The sequence below is a fragment of the Pelobates fuscus genome, chromosome 1 (genome assembly GCF_036172605.1).
Source record: "Pelobates fuscus isolate aPelFus1 chromosome 1, aPelFus1.pri, whole genome shotgun sequence".
In the NCBI taxonomy this organism is placed as follows: domain Eukaryota; kingdom Metazoa; phylum Chordata; class Amphibia; order Anura; family Pelobatidae; genus Pelobates; species Pelobates fuscus.
Window position 1 is genome coordinate 21,859,399 of NC_086317.1, and position 24,395 is coordinate 21,883,793.

A 24,395-nucleotide genomic window follows, 5' to 3' on the forward strand; every position below is an offset into this window, starting at 1 on the left:
ATTCACTAAACTCAGATTTTTTTTTTTGCAAAATAAATCCAAATGGTAAAGCTGCGATTACGGCTGAGTTCGAGAAATTCCAGACCAGCTATTTGTGCCTTTGCTTTTTTCATTCAGATTTAATTTGCAAAAACTGGAAGCTTAGTGACTGGCCCAGCGGGTGTTTGAATGCCAGGTAGATGCCAATCTCTTTCACATACATCATCCCATGGACTAAATTTGGCTCCCTATTAAAGTCAATAAATGTTCACGGAGAAACATGATAAAGGTAATAAGTAGTCAAGCAGAGAGAAACACTGCACTAAAGCTTTACAATATGTGGCAAAACCTTTTCCGACTTACCAAGGGCAGGAAAGCTGGTTACAGCAGCAGCACTAGTGAGAGGGATCACTGGGTTTACAGTCAATGTAGTGGATGTACTACTTGTCACAAGGCTTGGCGTACTGGCCATCTAAAAATCAAAAGAGAAATCATTGTTACCTGGAGGGCACAGACTATCTGGGATGTAGCTCAGCTGCAGAGACATAAATAGAGTATATCAACAGTATATCTCAGTGCATCACAATGTTCTCTACATTTAAAGTATACTGTCAGGCCCAACAAAGCTTGGCATCACCATAAAGAGTTTCAGATGTTAAGCATACAGGCAGCACTCCTCTATGAAAACTTCTGAGAGGTTCCTCCATTGCTGCAATGCAGCTCGTCCTCAATACCTACTGGCGGATTGTCTTGTGAAGGACATGTATTAGACCGTTACGATCGGTTTTGCTGGAAAGGGATGAATGTCTCTAATGAAGTAGCCTGCTTTTTGCAAGTATTGCATCTGGTGTGTGGATCTCACCTGCAGTACTGCATTTTGTATAGGAAACTTGTAAATTGCAAGCCAATATATTGTCTTCTCTACCTCACTTTATTGAACGTGTGACAAAGTACTTGGTACAGGGTTACTGCCCACCATTCCGGATTAGCAAAAAAAAAAAATTAAGAGCATTCAGACACTAAAATATTGACATTGTTCACAAAATGTAACCATGTCTGGTTCTTGCGGTACAATTGCAGAATAAACTTAAATGTTCACTGGATCTCAAATTGTCCAGATACTACTGAATGGCTGAAATCTTGGAAACATGGAACCAAAAAGGAATTCTTTCTGGTCCTGAATTTGCAGGCAGCCAACACAAAAATTGTAATTATCAGTATTTTATAGTTTATGCCTGGGAAGAGTTAACTCAATAGAGGTCCAATAATTGATTGAAATTTTTATTTTTTCTGCCAGGGGTAAATATTAAGGACTTCTACAGGTCCGCCTGCACGAGCGTGAATGTATTTTGCAAATTTGCTGGATTTGTTTAGAGTGAGACTGGTAGAAATCTTGTGTTTAATATACATATACACGTTAAATAGGGTCTGTGTGTCAGAATTACTGATTTTAAAGCAGACATTAAACAGTATCAAATAAGATGGGCTCATTTGGTTGAAATAACTAAATTTAGTTGTAAAGTGTGGACCAGAGCGCTGCTGACAGAAATAAGTCAAAAGCTTGAGTTACCTAGCCTTTCCGTCAGCCTATGACCAATCACCTGGCAGTGGGAAACACTACTGGATCTCAGGAACCAGGATAAAGGAAATTCTAGATCTAGATTTAAGCACGATTCTCAAAAGGAACTAAAACAAAACAATATCCATTTTATCGCTTTACCCAGATTATGGAGACAGAAATAGACTAACACCTGGCAACAGATCTACATGGCTGCACACACACTGTGGTTCTGTGTATAACAAGCATCACCTGGAAGTATCCAGACAGACTACAGGCCTTCATGATGGGTATTCACAGAGACCCCCTACAAACCAGAGCCCATTATTCAATTCTAGAATACTAGTAGGCAAACACTAGGTCCCAGATGCAGGCTGCAGAACAGGATATTCAAAGGGCCAGGGCTATCCAAGACTAGGTTGTGAGTTTAGAACCTGGGTTCCTTGTTATGTTATACAGTTTATGGGTTTGGTATGTCAGAGAGAAATTACTAAAGTACAAATACTATTTAAACGGACGGGAAAATAAAATATAAAAAGCAAATTTTTCAGAATTAACATCACTGCTAAATAAGAGGTCTTCGGAATATTGTTAATTTTATGCATGTTCTTATATTTAAGAAATGGAGAAAAACCCCAAATAGCTCATAACAAATTGCCTTTATAAACTCATCAAACTACATGGTCAGTAGTGAATTACTAGACACAAAGTTAGAATTTTTACAGAGACTATTTAGCATTTTACTGCTGTATCTACACTTCCACAATTAAAGCATTGAAAAATCATGTGTCTGTCTACTCATGTTACCTTTAACAAAAAGAGCGCTTCATAATCTTTTTCCCTATACATATTTATAGACTAATTATATAAAAACAAAGTGGTTTATGCAAACACCATGAGCACTTGATGAAGTGGTCGTAGTGCATGGAGTTTATATGTGCCGCGTTTTGCTATAAAATGCAGCACATACAGAGTTTATCCCCTCTGCTGCCAGCCTGATACAAAAGTTCTGGGTGGCTAATGTGAGCCTGTGCAAATATGGAGTCTAGTACCAGCAAGCTGTGAGTGCTGACTTCAGACAGGTCCCACCCCATTCAGTAAGCTGGAGTGAGGTCAGCCAAGGAAGATTTGGGCTGCAGGAAAAGCTTGGCCTCGGCATTGGAACTAGGAGAGTTTTAGCTTTACTTATTAGGAGGGAAGCACAGCAGGGTTTACAGAATGTGTATCCTGAACAACGCCTTACCAGTGGAGTCGGACTGGAGAACATTGCTTTAATAGGTGAAGTGCTGGACGCGCAGCTGCTTGGAGGATTGATCCTTTTTTCTTTTTGCCGCCGGTTACAAAACCAAACACGGATCACCTCCTTTTCCATGTTCAGCTGGTCAGCAATCATGGTAATCTCCTCCGAGGTAGGCTTTTGGTTCTGTAAACAGTTATTCAAACGGTAAAGATATTATTATACTGCTTTCAAAAATGCAATCAGAATGAAATCATACCAACATCAACCCAACAGATTCAAATAGTGGCTGCCTGGATCATCTCTTCACGGACAACATATCTAACCAAGAATTTAATCTAAAATCCTTATTCCGACTTACTGAGAAATTCTAGAACATGTCAATTTGTTTGTGCGATTTTCAGTTAACGAGAAAACAATAACAAACAAAAAAAAAAAAAAAAACACAAACAACCAAACTGTCCAAACATCTACAGCTGCATTTTGTTTGTCAGCCTTATCAAGGTTTCAAGACTTCGGTCTTCATAAAATGTACACACTCTTGTTGCCGTCACAGAGCGGCTTCATTTTTTTGTACCCAATCTTTTACGTGCTTACATTACGTTTTTTTTTATTAGTATTATTATGTAAAATAAAGATTGCTTCTTTTAACATACAATTAAGAAATGCTTTACGAGAAAGCTTCCGTTTACTTTGATTGCGATTCTTGTTGCAGGATGGACCGTTCCAATAGAAATGCCAGTTGGGGAGTAATTTTAGTGTGGAATTGAAACACATGAAAAAATCTCCTGCAACACTTTGCTTAACTCAGTGTGGGGATTAATCCCCAATAATGTACTTTGTTATTTACAAAGGACCACTCGCCTCCAGGAAACTCTTCTCTAAGGCCACTCGTATGTTGGTCTCTATGCTGGTGCGTTTCTTTCTCCTGCGATTAAGTCCCTCGATCCCATGCCCAGGGGAGCTCAGAACACTTTGGCTGGTGAGAGCAGAGTCCGATGTAATGTTCTCTGTAAGACAGAAGGTTAAAGCATTGTTACAGAACATTCATCTTAAACCCACTGAGCAGCAATTTACCATTTGGCAAGTCAAGCTATGTAAACAAAAACAAAGTGTATGGAGCATGTAAATATTAGAAATGGGCATACGTTCTGGGAAAAACATGTTTTTCTCGTAACTTTGTCTATTTGTCCATTCATCCAAAAAACAAACACAAATTACAAAATGAAGAACGAATTGCTTGTGGAATGTACTTTCGTCTGTGCAATTAGTTCTTTTGTTCGATATTACAAGGAGATAGCGTCCAGCTCACGGCTCCCTCCTTGTAATATTTAAAAATAGAACGCTTCATTAATCCCTCTATATCCCATCCCCACCTTTAGGCAATAGGGGTCACTATGATCCCTGTATTAGTATAAGGGAGAATAAAATATATATATAAAAAAAAAAAAAAAAGGGACTGGGCAGCTATTGCTTCGTACTTGATAATCCAATAAAGGGGAAAATGCAAGCAGCTGCAGCACGGGCAACAGATTGGAATTTAATTTCATCCCAAAACTAATGAACAAATAGAGGAAATTCGGTTCGGACAAATCTAATTTTTATCTGTCTGAATGTATTTGGATGAAATTAAAATTCTGTCAGTGCCCATGTCTAGTAAATACATACATACATACATAAACATACCCGACCGACCATGACAAGCTCTTAATGAAAACTTCAAGCACCACAATCACTACAGGGCACTGTCCTGGTGCAAGGAGTGCCCTGGTGCCAAAACCCAATGTAAGTATTCAAACAGCCAGTGTTTTCACTTCTTAGCTGGGGAAGATTTATAAAAGTGCAGATTTCTAAAAGCAGCGCTTTTGTAAACTGCAAAATAAGCAAACAAGACCGACTCCAAGCTGAAGTTGTTTGTGTGTTTGACATGTTCCTTTAAAAATCCTGGGAAGGGACAATGCCCCTTTGGAGAGGTTACAGATTACTTAAAATGCCTAAGGTAACAGGATCATTACTTTGCACAGAAGAGTTAAAATACTATATTGCTTTAATACTGGATTGGGGTAATAAACGCACAGCCTGCAGTTGACGTACCTGCATCATTAAGCCACTTTTCCAGAAGAGGCTTTAATTTGCACATGTTTTTAAAGCTAAGATTCAAGGCTTCAAAGCGGGAGATAGTAGTTTGGCTGAAGTCGTTCCCATAGAGTTTGCCCATAGCAAGCCCCACATCACCCTGCAGATAAGAAATACAAACATGGTTTACATCACACCAGTATTTTAATGTAACCAGACCATACACATACATTTCGTAATATTGCAGGGACAATTTGGCATCCAATAAAGTCAGTAAATTGGAATATTTTAATCTCAAGAAAATGTTAGTGTTTGTTTCAATTATTAAAATTTCAAATTAGATATTTAAAAAAAATTAATACAGGCGGCGGGGCTTGGACCGGAGCTGAACAGACGCTATTTATGTCGGCTCCCAACCTCAATACACACAATCTGCAAATATATTGCATATTATCAACCATCCGACTAGACTCCGAAGGAAAACAGACCCAGGGCATAAAGAGGAACAGGTAGATAGATGCCTTACTACCAACCCTTAAAGTCCGGGAAAGGCAAAATGCAAAATACAGGGCCTACCTTCCACAGCCTGGAGATTTTCCTTGGAGGCACTCTGGTGTATGACAATCCAGACATTGAAGGGGCGACCCCTCTACACCTAGCGGCACCTCCGCAGCAATGAGGTGCCGCACACAGAAGCTGCAGCTGGGCTTTTCAGCATAACAGTCAGATATCGGAGTGATGTTGCAGCGGCAGGCACCATCCAAGATGGCTGCTCCGGAGCAGCCTACACCATAAACCCACTCACTGGCACCACAGGCAGAGGGAGAACATGACACCACACTCCCAGTCCTTAGAGAAACGGGGAATAATACCCTTGCCACAAAGCAGGACCAACAATGGATGCAGGAACTCCAGAAACTGCATGCCGCAGATATCGGCACCGTGAAGGCAGATGTTCGCCAGACTACAGAGCAAGTGCAATGGAGGAGGACATTCTCAAACTAAACAGCGGTGTGTCCAATTTTACGGATACACTGCAAACATTACAAGCAGCCCACCGCGCTTGCGGTGCAGGTATCCACCCAAGAGGACTACTTGCGCCGCAACCACATGAAGATCCGCGGTGCATCTGCCGCGATCACCACAGATTAACTGCCTCCATCAGTGGCTCGGAAAATAACTTTGGAGGGCATATACCGTAAACTGGCAGGGCCCAAATCACCATCCACAGAACCGCGGGACTTCATTCTGTGCTGTGCCACATCACAAGACAAAACTAACAATGACTGTGGTGAGCGGCAAGACTCCTCTGGCATTTAAAAACTCCCAATTGCTCTTCTTTCAGGACTTAACAAGAGCCACACTGCATTGGTGGAGGTCAATGCATCTCCTTACGAGCCGCCTGAGAACAGCGGGCATGCCTTACCACTAGGGGACGCTAAGGGTCCTAATGATCACCCATAATGAAACTACCCACAGTGCTACATAGGAGGCAGATATACCAATACTCCTCACTCTCTTGGGACTGCCCGTGAACAATCCTCAAATCAGCCAAGACTCGCTCTGAGCACACAGCACGCACTCTAAGTCCCGATCAGTCGGCTGACTATTAAGAAGAGGGATATGACATGCCTAGTTTAAGCAGACCTGTGTTATTAACCTCAGTTACTCATGTTAAATTTTTCGTAGTGGAACAGCCGATGGTGGCTACACATTTCTATGGCACACAAAAATGGACTATAAAAGGTCCTGATTATTCCTGTTACACGACCTGCACGCCTCATACTCACTAGGGCTACGTATACCCCATAAGTTGACTAACAGATGCAGCAGTGACATCTTGTTTATCGCTTGATATCACCTTTTACTTTATAATGCTGAAATTGCTTACACACAGAGTCTCAGCCTCATTGGAAGGGATATTGCATGTTAGCCTAACTTCTAACGGGGACACTGGTAGCAGTAAGCGCTTGCACTGCTACCAATTCTCGTACCATGACCCGTTTCAAAAGTATAAAAATGTGTGCAGTTCATCTAGACAATTTATGTACTTATTTCAGCCTGTATCCAGACATGACGCATATTTTACATATGTCATTGCAACTCGTGATATGTTGACTTGCACATGTAAAATAAATAACACTTGTTTTTAAATATAGTTTAATTTTGTAATATGTGATATACTGATATTGTTTTTTGGTATATACAGTTCTTAAGGAACCCCTACCAGTCCAGGATTTAGGGATTACCTTGTTGTGTCTAAGGTGTTATTTCTCTTTCTAAAACACCTTAGACAAAACTGGGTAATCCCTAAATCCTGGACTGGTAGGGGTTCCCTGAGGACTGGTTTGGATACCACCAATATAAAGATATTTCCGGAGGAAAGTCCCGCGCTGGGACTGAAATGTCGACCTGTTTTGGCATCACTGTAACACTTTAACATGTGCACATTTTAACCATGAAGGAATAAACAGAGACCGTGAGGGCAGAAATATATATTATTTTTAATCTTAACAGGTTTTAAAAAATTATTTTAAACGTTTCCATATGATATGATATCATTTGTTTGGATAGCTTAACCAACAATATTAAATCGAGGCCTAAGTCGGGGCACAACCCTTGAACAGTTGGGAGGCCTGCCCTGGCACAGTCCCTACATTCAGTGTAAAATAAGATTTGAACTGTTAAACCTTAAATAAAGGTCAACAGCCCTGACCCTACAGGAGGTATGGCTAAAGTGAGATTACACAACTACTTCTAGCCTTACAAAGCAATGCCAGCAATGGGCATGTGATAGGCTGACTGCGGTCAGCTGACACTCTCAGCCAATCAGACCCACCCACTGCTGCTCCAGCTAATGCTTCTTCATATGCCCAAGCAGCATAAAGGAGAAGAGCTCCATGTATGCTATTAAAACATTAAAGGAGCATTACAAATCTATATAGTGTCCCAGTGCTCAGATTTCCCTCAGCTCTGAATCGGGCTCTTCCTCTGCCGAGGTCACAGCGACCCAGAAACCTAATGCGCATGCACGGTGAGAATATTGAATCAATGCTTTCCTATGAGGTTTTTCAAGTTTTCCCATCTTCCAATCAGCTGCAATACCCTCCACAACCACCGTCATTACAAAAATGTATGAGGCTTGTGCTCAGACTCCCATCTTTCTAACAACGCTGCAAGGACTACAGAACTAAACCACCGTGAACATAACAAAATAGTTAAGTGTGTTAAGCAAATGTAGGTTATTGGTCATTGGGTATCCCCTGAGCTAAAACAACTGACAGACGCACTCCACGTGAGTACACTTGCATACCTTAGACCAGTATGTTGCTAGCGCACATGCACACAGGGAGCCCTTTGGAGCTTTGATTGGCTATTTCCCCATGAAGAGACTGAACGTGAAAAATGGGAGGACTTGCAAAGGCTGCAGGTCCCAAGAACTGTGACGTTTGCAAACTGTTTTAAGATATACCCCCAATGAATACATGGATAAAAAATTAAAAAAACAAACAGTGATTTCTAATTTTTTGCCCAAATAGGAGTAGGGGAGTGTTCCTTTAAGATGGCTCCAAACTCATTTGTATGCGTGCAGGCCCTTAAACGACGACAGATTGCTGGAGACATTTAATACACCTTTTGTGCAATTTCAGCTCAGTTAAATGCTTTGACACACTTAAGATGTGTAATTAGGATTTTAAAGGTTACATACTCCAGAGCGGATTTTAAGTGTATTAACCTTTAAGCCCGAAATGCTACATTGGATAGCTGTAACCAAGCAAGGGCAGCTGCGCAGCGCGCAGGAAGAGCATCACTCCTGTGGTGAGAAATTACAAAAAACGCAGCCTTTTAAACTATAGGGCAAGACAGGCTGCTGCCTTATTACAGGATGTTCTCCCAGACAGGGGAAAGGAGAGATCCCACAGTTAAATGGAAACCCTGCCGGGGAAAGCTCTCTTGGCACACGTCTGCCTACACTTACCTGAGTGAATCCAAGTTTAATGCGTCTTTGTTTAAATGTCTTCGCAAACTGCTCAAGCTCCTCCAGGTCACTGGGCTCCTCCAGACTCGGAGTGTCGATTCGCTTTGGTGTTGACTGGCTCTGTGGAAGTTGCTGTATGGGGGTTGCAGTTATTGTGCGGGTAGGGGTTGCTGGCTGTAAGACACAGAAACAAGAAATAAATGCATGGGGCTGATAAATCAAGCCAATTTATCGATTAAACAATCGGCACAATCAATTGTGGTATACAGAAGTAAAGGATTAAATCGCTTGATAAATGATAACTTTGGCTTCTTTAATATTTCTGTATAAACCTTATAAATGCTTTCAGTGTTTTGGATACATTTTTAAAATGATTTAATGATTGAAAAAATATTTCCAAAGTTTATCCAAAATTACACAATCATTTGGTCAATTGAAAAGCTTATACAACGGAATTAAATCAAAGCCTTTGTCTGTTAATGGAGAATAGTAACTACGGCTTCCAGGGCACCAATCAGAGTGAATTTCTACTCAAAGAAAATGAACACATGGAAGGAAATTCAGCAGTAAAAGCGAAGCTTGGTTGATCATTAAGGGAGTAGCAGTTTTGGAAGAGAAACATTGCAGCATCTTCCCATAGTAGTAGATGTCTACATGTTCCTGTAACTAGAATGCAGCGGGTATAACTGCACAGAACACACATACCCAATTAGGAAAAATGCAACTATTACAATTAGAAGTCGACTGATATTTTTCCGCAGCCGATGCAGATACAGGTTATTGGTCTCGTTTTGGCCCGATTGCCAAAAATTGGTGTTGATATTCTCTACATTTAAAGATTTTAAAAATCAACACAATTTCTACACAAATCTGCCATTAAATAAACATGCTGGCAGCAGTCTCACACACCTAGCACTCCCAGGCAGCCTGTACATGCTTGGATTACAAAGGTTCGGCATGCAGGGACCCGCAGAAAGCGGTGACACTTGCGGTTTCCAGATGAGGAAAGTACCAATTCTCAGAAATATGCAAATATCGGTTCTAATAGCTAGCAGAACCGATACTATGTTTACCTCTATTTACAATATGCTGCCTGTGTTACACAGCAAATGTTTAACCTAACAATATGAAGTAATTGTAAAATGATTGCCACAATGGTCAGTTCTGAGAACAGCGCCATGAATGAAAAGTAAACTTTAATCATCTAAAGCATGGTTCGTCAACCTGGTCCCTACCGCCCACTAGTGGGCGTTTCAGGATTCCAGGTGGGCGGTAGGGATTTCCAGGTTGATAGTGCGGGCGGGCGCGAGCCGGCGGTACCCGTGCGACTGGGTACCGCTGTGACCATTTGCGGCTCCGGCCCGCGTGGAAAACCGCCGGGGCCGCCTTCCAAAGTGTCCATCGGGTGGCCCATGCTGTCAGGGCCACCCGATGGATGCGGATTGTAAGGGGGCCCGGTCAGCGCTGGGCGCTTTAACAGCGCGACCGGGCCCCCTGTGATGTCATCAGAGCTGGGAGGAAGTGATTCCCCGGTCACTCCTCCCAGCTAAAACTGAGAGCCGCGCGGGAGGAACACCAGGGAGTCAGAGTAGGAACTCTGACTCCCATGCACCTGAGCCACCACTGGACCCCAGGGAAAGTCACCCTCCTGCACCTTAAAGGTAGGAAACAGGAGGGTGACTTAAATATAATGTGTGTGTATGTCTTGTGTGTGTGTGTCTTTGTATGTCTTGTGTGTGTGTCTGTCTCTGTGTCTTTGTATGTATGTCTTGTGTATGTGTGTGTATGTGTCTGTCTGTATATATGTGTGTCTTGTCTTTGTATGTATGTGTCATTGTATGTGTGTCTATGTGTGTGTGCGCCTGTCTGTTTGTATGTATGTGTCGTGTGTGTGTGTGTGTGTCTATACGTGTGTATGTACGTGTGTATGTGTCTGTACGTGTGTCTTGTAGGTGTGTGTGTGTCTTGTAGGTGTGTGTCTTGTATGTGTGTGTGTCTGTCTTGTATGTGTGTGTCTGTGTGTCTGTCTTGTATGTGTGTGTCTGTGTGTCTGTCTTGTATGTGTGTGTGTGTGTGTCTGTCTGTGTCTTGTATGTGTGTGTCTGTATGTGTGTCTTGTATGTGTGCCTGTCTGTTATAGTGGACTATAGTAAGTGGGCTACCTTGCTCAGCCTTCCTACTGGGCATTGCTATAAGGAAGGTTCAAAAATAGAAAAAAGGGGAAAAAAAGGTGGGGAGGGGAATTGAGGAGGGAGAGGAGATGAGCTGACGCACAAATGAGAAATCATATTATGCGCAAACAGAGAAGTCGTCTGAATATCACTGAAAGAGACCTTTGTTCCTTACGAAAATCGAACCAGATATCAAATATTTAGTCTCGCAGCATCAACCTCAAGGATCTCATTAATCACTAGTAAAGGTAATTTCAATTTACTTTATTGTTTTCTCATTAAACTTTCTAAAGTTAAAAACCTTATAAACCTGCATTAAGTAGAAATAAAAAGATAAATGTACGTACATTTATTTATTTTTTAAAACACCCTCCTTTCTTAACCCCTTAAGGACACGACATGTGTGACATGTCATGATTCCTTTTTATTCCAGAAGTTTGGTCCTTAAGGGGTTAAAAATATTCCGCATTTGTGTGAAAACTGGTGGGCGGTAAGGACATTTTTTCAACCAAAAAGATGCATTAGTGGGCGGTAGGTAGAAAAAGGTTGACTACCACTGATCTAAAGAGACCAGTCACCCATTACCTACGAAATCCCAGGTAAAAATCATTCTATAAACCTTAAAATGACCACACTGTGGTAAATACCATTAATTCTACACAGAACCCACAACGTTTGGGGGAACACGATGCCTTTCACAAAGCAGCCACGTGCACTGTGCTACGCAAAGCGTTTTCGCCTGGCCAGCTAAATGATTATTAATGAGTGGTATTCGGCATGCCAGGACTCTGTCGTCCATAACAATAGGACATCCGTTAGGAATGCAATTTCTTCAAAGCACAGGATTACTCCCAATGGGTAGGATAGAAGGGAACTGGCTGCTGACCTGTGAGGTGAGAGTGATGCTTGGCTGAGACTGCAGGAGGTTGGCTTGGCTTTGCTGAGGTAGTTGTGTTAAGAGACTCTGCGCCTGCAGAAGGCCTGCAAAACAGGGAGCAATACAAAATAAAAATTACTCAGATAATATTTGGATTTAGGTCAACTTCACACTTTATTTTTAAATACAGATTTGGAAGGAAAGTGGAAAGACTTCTCAATTTAACATGTGCACATCTATAATAAAATTAGAAGGGAAAAACCACAAAAATTCTAATTTTCTGATGCGGATTTAGGTGGGCTTTGCTTTTTGCTGGGAACTGTGGGCTGCGTTTGCGGTCTCCCATAGCAATTAGCACGGAACATTGCACAGTACCTGGTGTGTGGCACCATGCAAGTCAATGTGTGATTAGAATTATAGTCAATCAATTATATTGTGTCGGGTCCCTGTGAAGCTGATCCAAAGAACTTTAGCAATTCTGACTTAAACAGGTGAAAAGTATGCGAATTGTACATCGGCGTACCATGCTGTAGGTTTAGAGGAAGTAGAGGGGACTGAAGGGATTTGTTTCCACTCCCATGGTATCACACAAATGTATTTGAATATATTTTCATAGATTGAACTTTTCATAAATCATTTTATCTTCCCTCTGTGTTTTCATGATAGATGTATAAAGGTATACAGTACAGTATCTATATGGCCATTTTACAACAAACAGCCCTCACATCCCACAATCCACACCATCTCTATCTCATAACTTAATATAAGGGGCAAATGCTACTTATTTGCATGATAAATAAAACCTTTAATACTTTAGCAATGTATCAAGTCCAGCACAATGCGGTGTTACCTTGTTGCCCCTGGGGCGTCTGTGAGATGATGAACTGCGCTGGCGGCAGGTTGGTGGTCGGATGTACCAACACAAATTGCTGTAGGTTGAGATTTTGCTGTTGAAGCTGCTGCAATTGCTGTAAATCCTAAATTAGAGGGGGGGAAAAAACAAATCCTAAATCCTAAATTAGAAGGGATAAAAAAAAAAAAACAAAACAAAAAAAACCTCAATATAAAAAGCTAATGTCATCAGACACTTTAGATGGATAGTGGGAGTAGCATTTGGCCTGTGCTTACCTGTGCAATCTGTATTGGCTGAGAAAGGGGGATCTGTGTCATGGGAGTTGCAGCAGAGGCGGAGATGGTGGCACCAGCGGCGCTGTGTTGCTGGCTGGCAGAGTGCTGCACTGCGGCTGCCAGTAACTGTGCCTGCGCCTGCTGAATTAACATCTGCTGCTGAGCTGGCGTTAGTGTTAGCTGCAAAACAACGAAACAGGTTACTGATCAACGATGGTTAATCCTGCCAATCCCCTCAATGTAGGAACATTCACCATAAAATATACCTATGGTCACCCTTTCATGGAATTAAGAGCATAATATGAGAGTTGCTATGTAAAAAACAAAAACCACTAGTAAATATCTTATAAAGAGAAATAACTTGTGCAGTACTAGCCCACCTTAAATCCTAGTTTTATATGCCTTTCACTTTACATTATATAGCACATAATAATCTACACACTAAAGCATTAAGCAAGGCTCCAGTCCAAAACATTGCCCAGTTGGCTTGCAGACTGTCAAGTTTCTTTGTAATGGAGCCTCATGTCTATTAAAGAGTGCTGCTCTGCTAAAGGCTGCAGCAAACACATCTTATGTTTCAGGTGGACGTTTGTGAAGGATCCCCATGACAATCCTAAAAAAAAGCGTTGTGCTCAAGCAGACATGGACAAGAAGCTTGGCTAGCACTCCTTTGTGATTTATGGTGGTAAGAATACCTGGTCTTTAGCTGTAAAACACAAGGCATTTAACATCATGCCCCCCCCCCCCCCCCCCCCGAATTCTTCTCAAATTGTCAAACACTCCACCAACCACTGCAGGTACTTACGTCCTCCCCTCACAGTTAGCACAGCCTTCTCTGAGGCAAACATAGAACAATTTCTAATAGTGCTAAATACGATTTGCCTTGTCAAGTTTGTAAAGTCTAATTAAACAATGCCTGCTAAGGTTCTATTCATCAGCAAAATACAAATCTTAAAGGGACACTATAGTCACCTGAACAACTTCTGCTTAATGAGGTTGTTCAGGCGAGAACTATAGCTCCCTGCAGCCTCTCATGTAAACACTGTATTTTCCGAGAAAATACAGGGTTTACATTGAAAGCTAGGAACACCTCAAGTTGCAGTCACTCAAAGTGAACCAGAGGGACTTCGGAGTTGATGGAGGCATAATATGCCTCCATCCATTCAGATCTGCTGTCAGCAGAGCACAGGGTAGCACTGTGCACAGCAACCGGTGATTCAGTATCTCCTCCCTCTGCATGCAGACACTGAACTTTCCTTATAGATATTCATTGACTCAATTCATCTCTATGAGGAGATGCTGATTGGCCAGGGCTGTGTTTGAATCATGCTGGCTCTGCCCCTGATCTGCCTCTTTGTCAGTCTCAGCCAATCCTATGGGGAAACACTGATTGGATCAGGCTACCACATGTCAGCAGACTGCTTGTTTTTCTGAGCCTAACAGCATTCAGATTCACAGCTTTAAGCTTGAATACAGTAAGGTCTTTACTATATTTATGGAGGCATAAGGGGCCCAGGGGGGCTAGATGGTGGTGTTAACACTATAGGGTCAGGAATACAGGTTTGTGTTCCTGACCCTATAGTGATCCTTTACTATATGAGATAACTATGTTTTGGCATATGGATCATGCTAGTATTTTTTCAGGCATTAAACATTTTACCCAAATGTAAGAAACGGGTGTTGACTGAAAAACGGATGTTCCATGTGGCATTTAAAACCCCGCTCTTACATTTTCGAGCTTGTTTGGACCCTAGAACCAGAATCTTGTCAAGCCATGCCATAAGTATGTGGTCTCTGGCCACACAAAATATTATGGACAAATTGACTGTCAGCTCAATGAGTGCTTGCTTTATTTTTAGGGATCTCTTAAATACAACTGGCGGGAACCCAAATACATGAATAGCACAGAAATAAAGTGACCTGTCCATTACCATTTTCTTATTATTCTTAGCCCACCTTCCAGATGTAATAGCAATAAGTGAAGCCAAGCTGTGTTATTTAGGGTGACTAATGCCTTTCTAAGTATTCATTTACACAGTGTGGTTTGTTTTATGAATGATCTATTATCCATCCAATGCGAGGATATTTCATATAGGATTTCTGATATAATGTTACAGGTCTTTCGTTTACATATTTTATAGCATATGTGGCATTTCTAAATAAAATAAAATCGCAGACCACCACACAAACCCTAAAGATGAACTAAAGATTCCAAATGGACTGCTGCTGCTCAGGGGTTTGAATGTGTGTGGGTAGTGAGGGAAGATTAGAACAGGGGTTAAATATTACACTCCCTTTAGTGATTATTTATTATAGGAAAACCACTATGTTGAATGACAGATTTGCATCATGGTACAAACACTCCCTCCATACGGCACAGAACAGCAAGAACAGAAATGAAGTGCACTAAAAATAAGTATAATTTTAGTTAACGCACAAGGTAAATGCCAATCTCAAGTGTTAAAATTGGTACCTTCCTCTTCCCGCAGTTCTGTGGACTGGGATTTATAAAACAGAATACGCTGCGTTCTATAGAAGTGCAATTACAGAATAAAAAGCTATATACCATTTTACGAAGTCTGAAGGCTCTCAATCATTAGTCCCCAGTATGACGCGTTTGGTGCATATGTTGATTTAAAGTGGAAAGACTGGAAATGCGTACCCCGGTGCCGATTTTAAGAAGGCACAGGGCACAGCCAAACGATCGGATGCTGGGATACATCCCCACACTAAGACGCTCAGTATTAGAGGAAGATAAAATAAAATATGGGCCATCACATGCACACATACACTGTTCTTACTTACTAGACCAGTAGAAATGTTGGGGGTTGAGGATTCAAAGAACTCATTTAAATCCTCAAACCCCACAATCCGCACTCTGTAAGTCACTCATTATATTACGTCTGCTCCTTTAAGCAAAAACTATACGAAAATAATATCTTGTCTGCTGCCTTTGCAAGGCCTCCCCTTCTAATCCCACCCAGACGTTTTGGGACTTCCCAATGCAGCTCAATGAGAAGTCTGATGTAAGTCCGGTGCAAAAAAGCCGGACTTACATTGAGTGTCTGCATCCAAAAAGACAAAACACGAAAAGTGTTTTAAACGACGCTGGACATCCTCGCGCTATGACTCCCGCTGGACTCTGGTAAGTCACTGAAGGGGCAACATGTGATGGGGTGGGAGGGAGAGGGGACCTGCAGGGTCCTGCAGTCACAGGAAAACAATATGTTTTCCTGGCACTGGAGAGTCCCTTTAAGTTGTTTTGGTGACTAAAGTGTTCCTTTAACACACAGGGATTTAGATCTACAAAATTCAGCATGACTTCTAAATTTTACATACAAAATGTACAAAACCGATAAATTTAGCAGCTAAATAAATTACAGTAATATTCCACCACAGCAGATTGGAATCCAACAGTTGGCACAATCCTCACTCTACAAACATTCTGTGCATTTTGGAATTATCTTAAAATTACAGCAGAAAGTGTATTGCAAAATAATAGCATGAAATGATAGCATGAAATAGGAAGATTGTCGTAAACATACAGCCTCATATGTTCCCATCACAACTGCCTATATATTGGCTTGGACTGGTCTAAAGAGTAATTTCTTACCCCAGTGATCTGTCCTCCGGCCACCATGAGTTGGGTCTGGGGTAAGGCTGCCTGGAGTGGGGGCGCTTGGGATGGCTGGACGGGCTGCGGAGGCTCCCCAGGTTCTTCTTTAAATTTTGTCTAAAAACCAATGGGTAAGAATCGTCACAAAACTTCAAAGAATAAAATAAAGTAAAGCCTGTTCTAAGCTCCTCAATGGCAGGTTTTTATCAGCAATAAAATGCATGTATTAACAAGGCTGGTTTTCTAATAAATTCGAATTTATTTATTTTTAATGGGATACTATATATTTTTTGTTTTTAAACTGAAAATGCCCTATAGAGCCCCCTGTTCTATGCCCCCGCCCAAAATCATAAAAAAAAAAAAAAAAGAAAAAGTTTATGGCTTACCTGAATCCATGCCACCTCCTGACATCTGGCACTGGCCCAATTCCAGGCTTCTCATTGAGAACCCTGTGATTGGCCGGTTTTGCCATCTCAGAGCACATGTGCGCACTCCGGGCAGATGTAGGAAGGGAGCAGGAAGGATTCTTTTAACAGAAACCTATCTGAGGGACAGAGAGAGGTGGGAGGGAGCGTGGGAGGGAGGGCCAAGCGTGCAGCAGACATACGTTAAATATGCAGAGAATTGACACAGGGCAGCAACGAACACCCAGCACACAAGTGTAAATAACTGTATGTGCAGTGTTTTAACCCCTTAAGGACTGAGCCAAATCTACAAGTTGTGAACAGAACAAAACGTAAACAAAACCTGGCATTTGCGCTTTATGTCTGTCCAACCGTAATTCACCTCTTTCATATTAAATGCACCCCCCTTATTATATATCATTTTATTCAGGGGAAACGGGGCTTTCATTTAATATCAAATATTTAGCTATGAAACATAATTTAATATGAAAAAAAAAATGGGAGAAAATAAGAATTTCTGGTATTTTTTAAGTTCTACATGACATTTTAACTGTCAATGTCATAATACTGTTTGCTTTTACTGCAATAAAATACACATATTTGTATTCAGCAAAGTCTCACGTGTAAAACAGTACCCCCTATGTACAGGTTTTATGGTGTTTTGGGAAGTTACAGGGTCAAATATAGCGTGTTACATTTGAAATTGAAATTCGCCAGATTGGTTACGTTGCCTTTGAGACTGTATAGTAGCCCAGGAAATAAATTTACACCCATAATGGCATACCATTTGCAATAGTAGACAACCCAAGGTATTGCAAATGGGGTATGTCCAGTCTTTTTTAGTAGCCATTTGGTCACAAACACTGGCCAAAGTTAGCGTTAGTATTTGTTTGTGTGTGAAAAATGCAAAAAAACGCCAATTTTGGCCAGTGTTTGTGACTAAGTGGCTACTAAAAAAGACTGGCCATACCCCATTTGCAATACCTTGGGTTGTCTACTATTGCAAATGGTATGCCATCATAGGGGTAATTTTCATTCCTGGGCTACCATAGGGTCACAAAGGCAACGTAAGCAATCTGGCGAATTTTAATGTGACAAAAATGAAACACAAGCCTTATATTTGACGCTGTAACGTTTGAAAACACCATAAAACCTGTACATGAGGGGTACTGTTGTACTCGGGAGACTTCGCTGAACACAAATATTTGTGTTTCAAAACAGTAAAAAGTATCACAGCAATAATATCGTCCGTGTAAGTGCTGTTTGTGCGTGAAAAATGCAAAACACGTCACTTTTACAGGCGATATCATCGTTGTAATATATTTTACTGTTTTGAAACACTAATATTTGTGTTCAGCGAAGTCTCCCAAGTAAAACAGTACCCCCCATGTACAGGTTTTATGGTGTCTTGGAAAGTTATAGGGTTAAATATAGTGCTAGCAAATTAAATTCTCTAAACTTTCGGCATGGGTTGTCAGGCAGGTCCCGCTAATTGTAATTAATTAGGATACCCAATTATGTAAAAATATTTCATAAATATAGGTGTAGAATTAATATATATATATATATACACACACACACACGTTTATATTTGTATATAGATATATATATATAATTTTAAAAAATATTTTTATTTATATATAGGTATATATATATATATATATATAGTGATATATATGTATATATTTATGTATATAGATATATATTATTTAGTTCTACGTGTATTTTGATATAAATATATATTAATATCACAATACAGTTAGAACGAAATAAGACACATCTATATATTTTTTTAATTTTATTTTTTTCGTATTTACATAATTTATTATGTATATATACACACACATATATATATAACAAATTATATATATATTTAATCAGTATCAGTCTATGTGTAATTTGATATATATATTAATAGTAAAATACACCTAGACAGTGTGAGATATATATATATATAAATGATCTAAGTATATTAATTAAATTTTTTTTACACTGATTAATTTAATTTTAATTTATTTCCAGCCAGCAGGCGGACTACCCGTCATTACAGGCAGTCCCCCTGCTGGCAATGCCAGAGCCAGCTAACCCGGCCATGTGATTGTGAGGTCCTCGCAAGGACCTCACTCTCACATGGCTGGGGGGGGGGTCGGAAGAGGACAGATGTGCCGCGGGGGCTCCCTGGGCGACTGGGCAATAAGAAAAAAACGGAGGGCGTACAATTACGCCCGGCAGTGTTTAGAGCCGCTTAAAATAGGGCGGAATTGTACGCCCTCCGGTCTTAAGCTGAAAAACTGCACATATGTACTCCTACCACTATACCCACTACAATTGTAGAAGAGCATATTCTGTACATTAAAGGGACCCTCTAGGCACCCAGACCACTTCTGCCCATTGGAGTGGTCTGGGTGCCAACTCCCACTACTCTTAACCCTGCAAGTGTAATTATTGCAGTTTTTATATAAATAATAGGATGGGAAGTGTAACTAACGGGTTAATAATACATCAAAAGTCTTTAAAGGCTTTTTCTAGGAGGCTCAGCTTCTTTTACATTATGTATTTTAGCATTACTGAAACAAAGCAAAACCTTGCAATGTAAAAATAAAAATTTGCACTAACAAAAAGAAATTAAAAAAAAATAAAAAATTAATATATATATACACACACACACATTTTTAAAGTTCAGATTTGCCTCTTTGTTTGATAGAGGGAGACGAATGCTGGAAACGACAGAATAGTGAAAATAAGGACCCCTGACGCTGGAGCCAGAGAGGTAATGCGATTTAGGGTTCTGTTCTTTGGGGATTAATGCAGGCTTGCAGAACAGTTCATTTGCAATACACAATCTGAGGGTAACTCATCTGCCCTGTAACTATTTAGCTAAAACCCAGAGATTTGCAAATAGAGACGCATGTTTGGGTCTGTATCTGTATAATAGAAATATCCAGAAAAACTGCATTCAAAAATAAAAAATGTTTTTTTACCAATCTCGTGGTAAGATGCATAATATGGTGTGCCATATGATAATCTAGCATTAAATAACACATACTTTTCACCACCATCATACAAGCCAATTCAATGAGGCAGTTTGAAACAAAAGGGGGCTATTTTTTGATATGTCAACTTTTCATCCATGTAATACATGAAATAAAATAAGTGTGGCATGGCGTGTCCGTTAAAAATCTAAGAATTAACAAATACAAAGGCCAACATTGAACGGTTATAACTTTGCCACTCAAAAGAGCCACCTACAATTCTCAACGTTAAGTTTTTACAAACTGCTTTGTCTTTCCAGGACTTTGGCCTTATCTATTGGGCACCAGTTATGGAAATTCTGGTTATTAAAGCATGCGTGTTGTGCGAAGTAGAAATGAGAAAATGAAACCAGTTTATAATGTATTCTCTAAGCTGTATATGCTATTGCATACCATGTACCTGTAAACCCGGTAACTGAACAGTTTAAGAATAAAAATATACAAGTCTGAAAAAATAAAAAAAAAAATAAAGTGCCAATGCTTTGAAGTCAGTTCCTATGTTTTTTAAGTCGGCACCTTATGTCTCATTTACAAAACTGCAAAATACACAACAGGACACCCTGTTAAATGGATTTGGGTGACCCAAAAATGTATATTTTACAGTGAAACATTTTAAAGATAGAATTTGCCAGTTTACAGGCAGTGACTTAAGGCAGTTTCATGTATTTCCTTAACGTACAGACAAGTTGAAATGGAGTAAAAATACTAAATTATGTTCTCTTGATTAATGTAAAATTGTTTCTTTGTGGGAGTGATGGAAATGGATGCTAGATTAAAAACTTGCAAAAATCTAATGTAGTATTTTATGTTGTGAGGGTCCCAAGATGGGAGCCACATGGTAAAGTGAATATAACATCCTGGATGTAAAACGGTAAAACCCAGAAAAACAGATCCTGTTAATATTTTTTTCATATAATACTTTGTGGCTAAACAGACAGACAGCAGCTGCCAAAGGTGCAAGAATGCAAATTCTTGGCATCACACAACATGCATTCAATTCGCATACAATTCAAAAAGTTTACAGCTAGTTCATCATAAAATGTAGCTGTGCGTGGGTTTATGGGAAATGAAGAGTTGTCAAAAAGATCTGTTTGAATAAAACATCGCTCAAAGAAAGGGGAGAAATTTTATTTTAATTTTTTTATTTGTATTTTTTTTTTTAAACTGAACAAGGGGATTTGATCCAAAATATATCCATTGAAGCATATTACAAGAGCAGGGTTAATATCCCCCCCCCCCCTCCAAAAAAAAGCCAACTAAACCTGTAGGATACTGAAGATTTATTGCTTTTAGGTTCCCTCCTGTCTGCAAATCACCTCACTACGGGTTACATGACGCTGGTACAAAAATATATATATTTAATTCAATTGAAACATGTGGCACAATAACGTAACAGGACTATACTGTACATCTGACCACTGTAATGCTGACATAAAGAATCCAAACGTTGCCTGCTAGCTATGGATTTACTACAGTTCTCAACATGCAACATAGGACAATAGATAACACAAAATTTTAACAAGATGAAAATAATAAACCTGAGAAGCAAGGTTTGCCAGCCCAACACATAACTCACTTTTTTTTTTTTTAATCAGGTTGTATGCAAAACGGTGATCCAGATTCACCCTATAATGAGCTCATTAACCATGAGGGCCAAAAGGGACCGTAAGTCTTTAGGGGATTTATTGCGCTGCTTATCTAGAAGGCTGGCCCAGCATCCTGAGAGTTGTAATTCTCATACTCCTGATTCAAGACGTCCACATCTATAATTACAGTTAAGGGCAGCGGCAGGCAACCTGTAGCTTGCCTGTTGTAAAAAAAAAAAAAAAAAAAAGTCTGCCCCAGTATTCTGGGACTTAACGCCCCATAAAAAGCAATGAGAATAATAACACCCGATAATGATAAATGAAAAATAAAAAATTGGGGGTGGAGTGGTTTAGAAATTAATGTATTAAAAAAATGAAATTAGAAACTGCAGGCAGGGAGACTAGAGAAAGTGTGCATTTTATGTTAATTAATTAAAACTGTTTCGGGAGAGCATTTGAATTCTGCATTAATTTGCATATTTTCCACCACCTGTTTCAGGGACTGCAGAGCGGGCTAATTAACATAAAGCTCTGATTAATTCTGCCAGTCATTTGGAGATAATTACAGTGCAGGACTGTAAACATTCTGCTCCAGAGATACTGCCTGTTTGCCAACATCCTCCCAGGGAGAGAGAAGTTTCACCATGGCAACAGAAGACAATTTTCTGGCTTCTCTCGCTCCGAATGGAAGGTCAGTGTAGTCTCACAAAAGCTGCGCTGACCCCTCCTATCCTCTGACTCCTTCTCAGGCTCCAAATCTATTGTATGCGCTGAAAGGTTTGCATGAAGGTGAGGCTGTCTGCCTAATGGCTGCACAGATATCTTTTGGAGAGGTCTCCTAGAGCACTAATTGGGTGCTCAGGAGATTTTTGGTATACTCTGCTACTTAATGTACCAACTATACAATGCTACACAGGATCTGGATGCAAGCAAACAAAAAATAAAGTAGATCTAATACACATATGGAAATACATTTTGCCCCCTTATTGTCACAGAGCTCAGGGTTTTGGGGTCCAGTTATGTCCAGGATTGTGCCAACGTTAACAGGCGTCCTGTCAGGATGGAACGCCATAAAATACCCTAGTAATTTTTGGAGTACCTAGGAAGGAGTGACAAGGGGTTCAAAATCAGAACTGTGCTAGAGTCATCAGCAGTATGTAGCATGGAGATTACCTCAAAACACATTTTGTTTACGAAATGCCACTTTAAATTATTGTAAGAACTGGAATTGAAATGTATACATAAATCTGTAACGTGTACAAACGTCCATTATGCCTTCTATGCAAAACTTTTCACCAAACTCTTGGTTTGATGGAATTAAATGAAGTGGTTTGGGTGCAATGTCCCTGTCATTTTGACCTGGCAGTGTTTGCATTGCAGGGTTTAAATGCCTCTAGTGAATGTCACTCCGGTAGCCACTGCAGGGACAGAGTGAAACTCCGCTAGTTTAATCAGCTGGTCTTAAAGACACCATCTGAGTGGCTTAGCTCAGCGTTTTGCTACGCATGCACACTAGCCTCAATGCTTTTCTATGATCATTTTTGATGATCCAAGCCTTTACTTAGTATAAACAGGGAGGGGGATAGGGCTGACACACCAATGTTAGAAACACATGTTTGTGTTCCTAATGCTCCTTTAAAGATGCCCAACTCCAACTGATGCTGTTAAAGTGGTTGTTTTAATACTACTACACTACAGAGTATGGTGTTTAACCCCTTAAGGACCGGACTGTTTTTGCGATGTTGTACATTTGCGACCAGGCCTCTTTTTATACTTTTGTGGTGTTTGTGTTTAGCTGTAATTTTCCGCGCTCTCGTTTACTGTTCCTATACAAAATTTATATATTGTTTTTTTCAGGACAAAAAAAAAAGGCTTTCTTTACATACATACATACATATATATACACACATACATATATACATATATATTCTCATGTAATTTAATTTTAAAAAAATATGATGACAAATTGAAAAAAATACATGTTTTTTGACTTTTACTTGAAAAATCTTTTACTCATATACAAAAGCGAATAAAAAAAAAACTGCTAAATAGATTCAAAATTTTGTCCTGAGTTTTAAAATACCCAGTGTTTACATGCTTTTTTTTGCAATTTATAGGGCTATAGGTACAAGTAGGATATTGCGGTTTCAAAACAAATTTTTTCAAATTTATCAATAGTGACATTGTAACACTATTATCTGTCATAAATCGCTGAATAACACCCCACATGTACATATTTTTTTTTTAAAGTAGACAACCCAGGGTTTTCACTATGGGGTATGTCAAGTTTTTTTTAGTAACCACCTAGTCGCAAACACTGGCCAAAGTTAGCGTTCATATTTGTTTGTGTGTGAAAAAACTAAAAAACTAAATTGAATGCTAATTTTGGCCAGTGTTTGTGACTAAGTGGCTACTAAAAAAGACTGGACATACCCCATTTGCAATACCTTGGGTTGTCTTCTTTTGCAAATGGTATGCCATCATTGGGGTAATTCTCATTCCTGGGCTACCATACGCTCTCAAATGCAACGTAACCAACCTGGCCATTTTCAATGTAAAAATATTTGACATATATTTGACCCTGTAACTTTCAAAAACGCTATAAAATCTGTACATGGGGCTACTGTTATACTCGGGAGAAAACGTATCAACAATTATATCATCAGTAAAAGTGCTGTTTGTGTGTGAAAAATGCGAAAAAAGTCACTTTCACTGACAATATCATCTCTGTGATATGTTTTACTGTTTTGAA

General features: G+C 39.9%; 1 protein-coding gene across 1 annotated transcript in view; it reads right to left on the reverse strand.

The window, feature by feature from the left end:
• POU2F1 (POU class 2 homeobox 1) overlaps positions 1 to 24,395 on the reverse strand; it is a 109,216-nt gene that overhangs the window by 6,499 nt on the left and 78,322 nt on the right. Inside the window, exons 6-14 of the mRNA XM_063446557.1 lie at positions 16,619 to 16,738; positions 13,006 to 13,185; positions 12,728 to 12,854; positions 11,887 to 11,981; positions 8,830 to 9,003; positions 4,869 to 5,010; positions 3,639 to 3,784; positions 2,781 to 2,960; positions 343 to 451 (exon numbers count right to left, since the gene is read on the reverse strand). Coding sequence (XP_063302627.1) covers positions 343 to 451; positions 2,781 to 2,960; positions 3,639 to 3,784; positions 4,869 to 5,010; positions 8,830 to 9,003; positions 11,887 to 11,981; positions 12,728 to 12,854; positions 13,006 to 13,185; positions 16,619 to 16,738 — 1,273 coding nt within the window. The remainder of the gene's footprint in view (positions 1 to 342; positions 452 to 2,780; positions 2,961 to 3,638; positions 3,785 to 4,868; positions 5,011 to 8,829; positions 9,004 to 11,886; positions 11,982 to 12,727; positions 12,855 to 13,005; positions 13,186 to 16,618; positions 16,739 to 24,395) is intronic.